The sequence below is a fragment of the Bidens hawaiensis genome, unplaced genomic scaffold (genome assembly GCF_021521415.1).
Source record: "Bidens hawaiensis isolate Kalapana, Puna unplaced genomic scaffold, B.hawaiensis_p1.1 tig00035432_1, whole genome shotgun sequence".
Classification (NCBI taxonomy): domain Eukaryota; kingdom Viridiplantae; phylum Streptophyta; class Magnoliopsida; order Asterales; family Asteraceae; genus Bidens; species Bidens hawaiensis.
This window is the reverse complement of record NW_027496153.1, coordinates 1-11454: the sequence shown is the minus strand read 5'-3', so window position 1 is coordinate 11454 and position 11454 is coordinate 1. Positions and strand designations below refer to the sequence as shown.

The window sequence follows — 11454 nt, the reverse complement described above, 5'->3', positions numbered from 1 at the left end:
CAAGTTGAAAAACAACATAAACTTACACATAAGCAATGCTCATTATAAAAACCACGTCTTCCAAAGTTAAGCAAAACCATCCTTTTAAGAGGCTACCTCTTCTTTTGGATTGAATTGTAGCTCTTGACAAAGAACTACAAAATACTCCCATTGTTTGCTTGTCCAACTCATGAAGACCTCTTTTACAGGAGACCTCTTAGACATTATCCGATTCATCTACTTGGGCTGGGCTGATCAATATAATCAGCAAAAATCATTTCTTTCCCATTAGTTACTGATTGATCATTCACCTTCGATTTTGTAAGTACCTTCATATCAGATAAACCTTTTCAACTAATATAAATCGGAATTAAAAAAATAGAATTTGTACCTAATATGATGAATCTGTTCTTATTAATATTACAAAAATTATATTACACGGTTAAAACATAAAAGATAATGATGTAATAGAGCCACTCTTGTTTTGACATCTTTTGACTCGTCATTTTTATACATGACAGTTTTATGTCATTAAGTTAAAAGTTTTGGTTTATTTGAATGCATTCCAAGAAACACTGCTCTGGTAATACTGTGATAATTACTTACTTGGAATTCCAGAGCCATCTTAAGTTGCATTAAAACTTCATTTGCTGATGGTCGTGTTTCTCTTTCAGCATGTAGGCACTGGTATGCAATCTCTTGAAATGTAGTCAATGATTCAGGCGCAATCTGTTCCCTTATTTGCTCTAACACCACCTCATCATGCTTTCCTTCTTCAAATCTGTTTCTAATAAACTCTGGTAGATAATGATCCTCATGCTCGTAGATTGCAAATGTTGATCGCCCACGCAAAATCTCAAATAAAAGCACACCAAATGAATAGATATCAGATTCCACGGTTAAGAAACCTGATTTTTTGGAAACTGGGTCCAGGTATCCTGCCGTGCCACATTCATAATCGATGATATACTCGGGTTCCTGAGTTATTGGGCTTATCAAGGAAAGTCCAAAACCAGTAAGTTTTGCTTTCCAATCATGATTTAGTAGAACGTTTCCTGTTTTGATATCCCCGTGTATCACCTTTTCTTCTTTTCCAGCTCCTTCAAGAATGAAATCCAATGCGCTTGCGACATCAATGCATATATTAAGTCGTTTCATCCATGTAAGAGAAGTATCAAACAAATACATATCAAGACTTCTTCTGGGCGCATACTCATAAACAATAATTTTTTCATCTTGTTCATCACAGTAGCCTACAAGACCAATGACATTTTCGTGCTTATATTCCAACAGAATTTGGAGCTCACTAAAGAAATGTTTTTCCTCTTGACCAAGCCCTATATCTAATCTCTTTGCAGCAATGGGTTCAAATTCATCACCGTCTTGAAGGCTTCCTTTATAGACTTTCCCAAATCGTCCGTTGCCAAGACAATTGTCAACGTGGAAGTTTTGTGTGGCAAGTTTTATGTCTTCAAGTGGAATTCTAGTGTTGTCCTTGTTTTTCTGATAACCATAAGACACCAAATAAAGTATAATTTGTTAGCATAAAAATATAGACTAAGATGGTGCTGAAAATATATATTGAAACTGGTGAATGTTAATAGAAAACAAATTGTTTTTTTAATACATACTAGCTATGCAGCCGATATCGCCGATATATCACGGATATATTGGTTATCAGTCCCTTGGCGATATATAAATCAAAATATCGGTTCAGAATATCAGCATCGATAATATCAACAACATTGACCGATATTAGACCGATATTGGACTAATATTTGACCGATATATCACCGATATCAATGTTTTATGTCTTAATTATCAACTTTTAGCGTTCAATGTTAGTGTTTTAAATCTTAATCAATTCTTACTTGCTACGATTGTTAGTGTTTTGCAATTTACAAAAGGTAAATTTGTTAATTGTAGAAGAATATACTTAATTATTAGTGTTAAATTTCTATATATATGAATTTTACATGATATTAAAATTACCGATATCCCACCGATATCTCAGATATCAATCCTCGACTGATATCCGATATTTTAACTCATTAACTGCTTAGCATACTAGAAGTTAAACACTAGAAACATGTGAAAAAACTACTGATGTGGTGGCTTTGTCAATGCTCAAAAGTCTGCTGAAAACTGGTAGCGAAAAACTATGAAATAGTGATAAAAACTAATATGATGACAAGTTTTAAAAACTAGAAAAAATATATAATGAAGAAATTGATAATTTGGTGATAACATAGCTAAAAGGTAAACTAACAGGTTGAACCTAACAATTTATGCTTTATCAATTATAATCTAATGTCCCAAGCCTTTTACAATTTGTTAGCATTGCAGTTAATAATCACAGTGATTACTTCTAGGCATTAATAATATGAGGTTAGAACAACTTACATGTAAGAATAATGCTTTCTCAAGTTCCTCGACCACGACTTTCATTGTAGGATGTTGGTCTTGAGTTTCTACCACACACACAAACTTATGTGCAATTTTAATAAATGTATGCAAAGAATCCTTGTTGGGTCCTCTATTTAGAACAAAACTGTTTTCACTAGTTTCTTCTTTTATTAGAGGATCTATCATGTCTTCTAGTGTTCCAGTGGAGTACTCTCGTCTTGCCACATAGGCCAGCCCTTCGTCACTCTCCTTCATGTAAATTGGGTCGTAGGCTAACTACCCACATAGAATTTCAAACAAAATCACTCCAAAACAATAAACATCTGATTCTCTTATTAAACTACCAGTTTTCTCATACTGTGGATCCCTGCAGCCACTTGGGCCAGGAGCTATATCATGATAGAGAGCTTCGTCTTCTTGATTTGGAGGCTGGGTTACATTTGGATTAAACTCGGTAATCAGTGCCCCCCATTCTCGTCCAACCCAATGTTGATGCTAAATATATCATAGTTTATTATCATCTTTTGGTCCTCCATGTAAGAGTGAAGATAATTTAATGCCTGTGCAACATCAATGCAGATTTTCAAACGTTTTTCCCAATTCAAAATACGCATGAGGTCGCCATGTTCCAAATAACTACCAAGGTATCCATTGGAAACATTCTCAGTGACAAGGATCATCTCAGAATCTTCAACGCAAAATCCAAGTATAGTGATAATGTTATGGTGCTTAATACTCGTAAGTGTTTCAAGTTCTGTAAAAAACACTTCTTCAGTGTGAAAGGAATGTCCAGACTGGTACCGTTTTATGACTACCGTGCTTTTTCTCTTAGGATGTTCGCCTTTGATATCCCCTTCCACGTATGAAGGATTTTCTTTATCAAAATGGTCGAGTTGTGCTCTGTACAAACTATAGTCATCCTGCCAAGATGGTTCAATTTTGTATGTCTCTGAGAAATTACTTGTTGCCAATTTAATATCAGTGAGAGGAATCTTCAAGTGTTCCAAGTTGTTACCCTGTGACAATGGAGAAAAGAGAGTTATATGTAGGTGGAAATAATAGTAGAAATTTGGGAGAAGAGAAGAAATTGCGTGGTAAATATTTTGATAAAAAAAAAAAAAGAAAAAACTACATACACATTCCTCCCAAACATCTCAGAAACCCACAAACTTTGTAAGTAATAAAACCCAAATACTTAACATTGGATAGTTAGCTGGATCAGATTAAATGGTAATCTAATATAATTGAAAATTCGAAACAAACTGAAAGTTGCAGTTCAAGAATATACAACAACAAAATAAACCATAATAAAAAACAAAAAAAGGGTCTTACATTAATACTCAACTCAGATTCCAGTGCTTTCACAAGTGTATCGACAACATCATCTATGTTTGGGCGGTTTGAATACTCCTCGTCTACACAAGAATATGATACTCTTGTGTATTTAAAGAGTGTCCGTGTGGACATTTGTTTCCATAGATCGGGATGGACTATATCCTCTAGTGTTCCGTCTTCTTAATGATCTTTGGCCAATGGAGCTAGAAACTTATTAGCCTCATTCTGAATAAATGCTTTCCTCCCACAAAGTATTTCGAATAAAACAACACCGAGTGAGTATATATCTGACTTGTAGGTCACGCCTCCCATCTTTTCAATTATTGGGTCTACGCACCCCGTTAAGCCAATTTGTTCACAAGGGGAGACTTGATCCTTATTGTATACTGGTAGTTTGATGGAAGCTTCCAAACAAGATAACTTAGCTTCCCAGTTCTTGTCTAATAAAATTGTGTCACTATTGATGTTACAATGTATAATAGCATAATCACGCCCCTCATAAGAATGAAGGTAACTCAACGCACGAGCCACACCAACAGATATCTTTAATCTTTGTATCCATGTGAGGTTCGGATTGTTTAGATGTTGCCCAAGACCTCTGTTGGCCTCATACATGGTTACGATAATCTTTTCATCTTTCTCATCACAGAACCCAATAAAAGAGACAAGATTTGTATGCTTGAGATCATAAAGCACCGATATCTCCCTAAAGAACTTCAGGTCTGCTTCCACATGCTTACAATCAAACCTCTGTGCAACAATCTTCATCAACCTTCCAGATTGTAAGAGTCGTCCTTCATATGTGGTACTACGTCCCTCGTGTCCAATGATGTTATCATCATTGAAGTTGTTGGTGGCCTTTACTATGTCTTCGAGTGGGATATGTAAGTGAGCAAACTTAGTCATTGTTGATGTCATGCTCTGTTTATCAAATAGAATTTAAGGAGATCAAAAACAATGGTTACAAATGAACGACAAGTTATGGTCTAATATGATACATATGACCTCATCCTTGACTGTAGTCTGTATATTCCTTTTACTTAAAGAACCTTTTATATATATATATATAAAGATTTTTTTAATGATACTCATCATGTATATATATAGGATCAAGATCATGAGATAACCTTTTTGAAATTGAGAACTATAAAAACCATTTTGGACCACAAAAAACCCAAAAATAAAAAAAATCATAAAATCAAAAAAACACAAAAATCAAAAAAGTAAAAAAATCAATATTCTTATTTTATCATCTCGGATTCATAAAAAAACTCGGTTTAGCTAAATTATATACACATATGTATAATATATACATATATGTATATTTACATGTTTTTTTGTACACATGTGTATAATTTAAGATAAATGATACTATACATATGTGTATATTACGTAACTAAAGATTATATAAAATTATACATATGCGTATAATACAACGTTTTTTTTATTTATTTTTTATTTTTTTTAATGAAACCGGAATGAAATATAAGAATTTTGGTTTTTTTACTTTTTTAATTTTTATTATTTTTTATTTTATGATTTTTTTAAATATTTTTTAAAGGTGTTTTTAGTGGTCCAAAATGGTTCTCAAAGTTCTAAATTTGCAAAGGGTTCTTTTAGGATTCTTACCCTATATATATATATATATAAAGGGTATTCAACCAAATCAATTATTCTTATTATATTGATTGTCAATATATACAACACTACAACAAGAGTTTAAGCTAAGAATCAGTGATTGATTATAACAAATAAGGAAACACTATAACAAAAATATTCAGTCAAATATGTAATAATAATGTGATATTAAATTATTTTATTATTTTGTAGTGTTAACATGCCCCCTCAATATGGACGATCGAGAGATTAGTCCAATCTTGGAAATGAGAGTATGAAATCTATGCTTCAGTAGTGGTTTATTAAGGGTGTCAGCAAGTTGATCATCGCCGGAGATGTGTGAGACACGTAGTGCACGTTTTTGAACCTTTTCTCATACAAAATGAAGATCAAGAGCAAGATGTTTCATACAGGAGTGAAAAACCGGGTTTTCCGAGTAATGTGTGGCACTTATATTGTCACAATAGATTGTTGGTGTGACGGTTGACTTGTAACCAAGCTCAGATAAAAGTGAAATAAGCCATTGAACTTACATGATAGTGGAGGAAACGGCCCTAAATTCTGCTTCGGCAGATGATCTCGCTATTGTTGGTTGGCGTTTGGAGCTCCAAGTGACTGGATTAGATCCGAGATAAACAATGTAGCCCGTGGTACTACGATAAGTAGGTAGGTTACTAGCCCAATCTGCGTCGGTAAATGCATGGAGATTTAAAGGAGAATTATTTTTGAATAATAACCTATGGTGTAAAGTACCGTGAAGGTAGCGGAATAACCGTTTGAAGGCTGCCCAATGTATATTAGTAGGTGAATGTATGAACTAGGAAAGTTTGTTAACAGCAAAAGCAACATCTGGTCTCGTGAGGGACATGTACCGCAAGAAACCAACAAATGAACAGTATTGGGTCGGCGATGGTAGAGGTGTTCCATCGGTGGGTGTGAGATGATCCGAGTAGGACATGAGTGATTGGACGTTGGCTTCCAATCACTCATGTTGGCGCGGTTTAATAAATCAAGGACATATTTGGATTGAGAAAGAAAAAGACCATTGTTTTGGGGAATGACTTCAACACCTAAAAAATATGATAGAGAACCTAGGTCTTTGAGGGAAAAGCGAGATGCAAGAGATTTAATGAAACAATTGATAAGCGATGAATCTGAGCCAGTGACAATAATGTCATAGACATAGACAAGAATATAGATAGGAGATTGAGTAACACGATTAAGGAATAGAGATGGATCGGAAATGGTTGGTGTGAAACCAACTGAGAGAAGGTATGATTTTAGTTCATCATACCAAGCACGTGAAGCTTGGCGAAGACCATAGATGGCCTTTTGTAATTTGCAAACGTGATTAGAAAATAACGGATCTGCAAAGCCGGGTGGTTGAGACATGAAAACATCCTAGGTTAGAGTACCTTGGAGAAATGCATTGTTTATGTTTAGTTGACGAAGAGACCAACTTTGAGAAGTGGCTAAGGAAAGAATGAGGCAAAGAGTAGCGGGTTTGATAACCGGACTAAATGTTTCGACATAATCTAGGTCGGGACGTTAATGAAAGCCTTTGGCTACTAGGCGAGCTTTTAGACGATTCATATTTCCATCCGGTTTAAACTTAGTTCGAAAAACTCATTTACAACCAACGAGGTTGGATGAGGAATCGGGTGGGACAAGGGACCAAGTTTTGTTTTGATGAAGCGCATCGAATTCGTCTTGCATAGCTTTGCGCCATAGTTGACTTTTGAGTGCTTGAGTAATGTTTGTTGGTTCATTAGGATGAGGGGAGGTGGCGTTGTAAAAAACAAAAGTGTCATTGTGGTATTTGGGATTTGGTTTGCGTGTGCGCGACGGAGAATTAATATGTTCACTGTTTGTGAGAGGGGATGTGGACGAATTGGGTGATGGTGTAACTGTGGGGTCTGTGGTGGATGAGGAAGTGGATGGGAGTGGAGAGTTATTTTGTGAAGTTAGTTGATGGGTGATGGAAATATTTGGGTTTGAAGATGTGGGCTAAGAAATAGATAGAGGTGGGCTTTGTGATAGGTTAGAGTTAGATATGGAAATGGAAGGAGAATTTGCAATAACTCGTGAAGAATTATTAGTGGTGGATGTTGTGTGAGATGGCGTGGCAATGGTGGTATTAGGGTGTATATGAATAGTTAGTGGTAACCAAGTGTCTGGATTAGGAGGTGAGGGGGAGGATGATTGAGATAGAATTTCATAAGGGAATTGATCTTCTATAAAGTTTACATGACGGGATATGTAAACTTCATTTGTTTTTGGATCTAGAAGATAATAGGTGCTTTGAGTGGATGAGTACCCAACAAAGACACATGGTTTAGACTTAGCTTGAAGTTTGTGGGAAGAATATGGTCATAAACAAGGATAGGATAAACAACCAAAACCTTTTAGTTTATTATAGTTTGGCAGTTTGTGAAATAAACGTAGATATGGAGAGTCATTTTTAAGTATGGACTCAGGAAACCGATTAATGAGATAAGTAGCTGTAGTGAAAGCAAAAAAGGCCAATATTTAAGAGGCATTTTGGCATGATATAGAAGAGTGAGGTCGGTTTCGACGATATGACTATGTCGACGTTCGGCATAACCATTATGTTCGGGGGTGTGGGGTGGGGATGTAAGATGAGAAATGCCACATGAGGCAAGCTGAGAGGCAAGTTTGGTATATTCACCACCATTATCCGAGAATAACTGTTTGATTTTACATTGAAAATAATTTTTCGACAAGATTTTGAAAATTAATAATGTATTAAGAGAGTCAGATTTCTTTTTAAGAGGGAAAATCCATGTATATTTGGTATAGTGATCAACAAAGATTATATAATATTTATAACCATCATAAGAGATAACTGGTGAGGACCATACGTTCGAAAATAAAAGTTGAAGTGGTGCATTAGAAGTGATCGAAGAATCATAAAGGGAAGCTTATGGCTCTTGTTTATGCAACAAGAATTACATGACTTATTAAAAGTAGAAATAGAGGAAACAATAGTAGATAAATGTTGTAACACTTGTGCATGCGGGTGTCCAAGACGATGATGCCACAAGGGTGGTTTATTTTGCTGAACATAAAAAACGTGAGGCGGCGATTTTGGGCGAAGATCATAAATCCCGCTTTCAACTGTTCCCCGGAGGAGGGGGGTGGGAGCGGCAGTCCTTGATAACAAAATTAAGAGAGAAAAATTGTATTGGTATATTGTTATCGAGACATAAACGTGAGATAGAAATAATTTTACGGGAGATGGACGGAACACATAAAACATTGTGTAAGACTAATGAAACGGTGTGAAATGAAGTATTAAAGAGCCAACATGAGTAATTGTTAGGGACGAACCATCTCCAATGACGAGTTCTTGGGGTACCATCATACAAAGCGTGAAAAGATAGTGCATTTAGGTCGTTGGTAATGTGGTGAGAAGCACCACTATCAAAGAGACATGGGCGGGTGTTATTGGTGTTTGCATTTGGAACATGCATCATATTGGTTTGTGGTGCATTGTTTTGTGTTCCTTTGGGCAAAGAAGGTAAGCCAATGTGAGGATAGGATACTGTTTCTTGAATGCAAAAAATGAGGTAAGAGAGTGACCTTTAGCAAAGCAAAACTGGCATTTGCCTAAAAAGGGCGATTTTGATGGGTTGTTTGGGGAGTGGCCAAAGATTTTGAAGGTGTAGGTAGTATACCCGGGTTGTGTGAAGAGTTACGGGTGTGCCAAGGTTTATGTGTGTGGCGAGTGTTTGCAACAAAAGCAGTTGTAGGTTGGTGGAGAGTAGGAATAGTAGGTTGTTGTTGGGATAATAATAACTCCTTGTTGATTAGTTTTTCGTGTAGTTCATGAAACGAGATAGGGGTATCACGGCCATGAACCCCTTCAATAACGGATTTGTAGGAAGTGGGATCCAACCTGTTTAAGATAACATCAGTAACATCTTCCGAGTCTGGTTTTTTGCCAAGGATGGCAAGTTCATCGGCTATGGCTTTAACCGATTGCATGAAGTCGGTTATAGTTTGGTTTGGACTTTTAGTGGATTGCTTTAAGCGGTATTGAAGTTGTTTGATATGCCCACGGGAGGTGGAAGCATAGGTGTCAGAAAGCGTTATCCAAGCCTTAAGTGAGGATTTGGCATTTGCGATCAATGGGACAAGAGAGGGAGATAGGCTGCCGACTAATGCTCCTAACCGTAGGCGATCTTGACGGAACCAGGCGTTTTAGTCGTCATAGGGAATTGAATTTCCGTCTTTGTCAACAGAGGGTTTTGGTGCCGGAAGTGTACCATCAATGTATTTGAAGAGATCAAAGCCATAGAGTAGCGGTTCAATTTGTGTTTTCCAACCTAAATAGTTGGTTTCCGTAAGTTTTAGTGATGAAGGCTGGGTGAGAATTGTGAGAGAAGATGGGGTATTGAGAGGTATGGTGTAACACCCCGACCTGGTTATGGCCGACGTGTCACTATTACAGATACGATAAATAAAAATCCAAATTCAAAAGTTTAAAATCATTCAAAACCCAAAAAGGTTCAAAATCATTGACAACGAAAATAAATAAAGTTGTTTCACTCAAAAGAAATTATTTAAGTTCCTCATTTTCCAACTTAAGACTTTTACTTTTACTCTCTTATCACACGTTTCCCGGATTCCCTTGAGTACCTGTAACAATTTAAAGGAAACACAAAACAAAAGAAACACGGATGAGCCAAAAATTGCCCAGTAACGGAAAGAACAATAGTATAGGTAAAGACAGACGTAAGAAAATAAATATACGGACTTCAATTCAAACTCGAAACCAACCTTTTTACCGAAACATAAACTTAATAAAATTCAGAGGTATGATCCGACACTTGGCCAGAACATAATCAAACGTATACGAAAACATATCAGAACTATAACAGAAACACCCAGAGCCAGAAACATATGACATATAACTTGTAACATATGACGTGTAACATATAACTGAATTAGGATCGATCCATACGCCCCTAAACGGACAAAGTACTACCAAAGTACTAGTTAAAGACGCCATGAACTTTTAAAACACACTGTCACGAAAAGTGAGTGCTCGGGTAACAGAGTACTAAAACTAAAAACATATAACTAAAAATATTCAAACGGAACATACAATAGAGAGTACAAAATAAATAATCTATTGTATGCTACAAAAATATATTATATAATTTAACTGAACTCAAAATATAACTGACGCGTAACAAAAATCCGTACTACAAAGTAACGGATTGGAATTTGTACTATAAGTAAACGAAAACGAAGTAACGGAATACAATTAATACTGAGAGTGAACGAAACCAGAAACCGTACTACAACATAACAGAATATAATTTATACTATGAGTGACAGAAACCAGAATCCGTACTATGGAGTAACAAGAAACAGAATCCGTACTTTACGAGAACGGTGAAAACAATATAAAGCTAAAAGAAGAAAAACACGGAATCCGTACCTTATTCGATGATCAATAAAACACTAAGGTGGTGTTTGTTTTTCCTCAAAAGCTCTTCCAGACCACTTCTGTCTGCGCCGTGCAGACCAAGCGCAGACGTTGTGGTCTGCAGTGTGTTTGTTTTTCCGAAGACATTTCATTAAAAAACCTCTGCCCGTCCTCTTCTCCCAGAAGTGTTGTTCATGCTACTTCTAACCTCTTCTCAACTTTTATTTCCCTTAGCTCTCTCAAACCTCTTCTTCTTCAACCCTCAAATCCCGTCAGCCCCTTCCCACCTTTGATTCAGCCGCCACCACCTTGCTCCACCTCGCCGCCGCTCCTCCGCCACCTTCCTCCTGCACTTCCATCCATCCATCGCTGCTACGCCCTGTCTACACAACCCCGCCTCCCACGCTGTTCCTTGCCTCATATTATTCGGCGGCGCCACTGCCTCATATTATTTGGCGGCGACACTGCTGTTGGCGGTGGACCTTCGTCTCCGGTCCCTGGAATCCGTAACCATCCATCCATCCTTCATTGATTGATTGTTTACTTGAGTTTGTATAATTGTCCCCAAATTGATTGATTAGGTTAAATGTTTCAATTTTAGGGTTAGATGGTGTCACAAACTCTGTTCATGTGTGTGATGTTCTCACCAGAAAATGGAC

The 11454-nt window shown here is 36.7% G+C and overlaps 1 protein-coding gene and 1 long non-coding RNA gene across 2 annotated transcripts; both read right to left on the bottom strand.

The window, feature by feature from the left end:
- Nucleotides 1-278: 278 nt before the first annotated feature.
- LOC143587256 (uncharacterized) lies at nucleotides 279-3495 on the bottom strand. Its single transcript, XR_013144849.1, has 3 exons — nucleotides 2263-3495; nucleotides 371-554; nucleotides 279-333 (listed from the first exon to the last, which is right to left on the bottom strand). It is a non-coding gene; the product is annotated as an uncharacterized LOC143587256 (long non-coding RNA).
- A 405-nt stretch (nucleotides 3496-3900) lies between these two features.
- LOC143587255 (putative serine/threonine-protein kinase PBL28) lies at nucleotides 3901-4626 on the bottom strand. Its single transcript, XM_077068598.1, has one exon. It carries the CDS (start codon nucleotides 4624-4626, stop codon nucleotides 3901-3903), a length of 726 nt encoding a protein of 241 aa, XP_076924713.1.
- Nucleotides 4627-11454: the final 6828 nt, after the last annotated feature.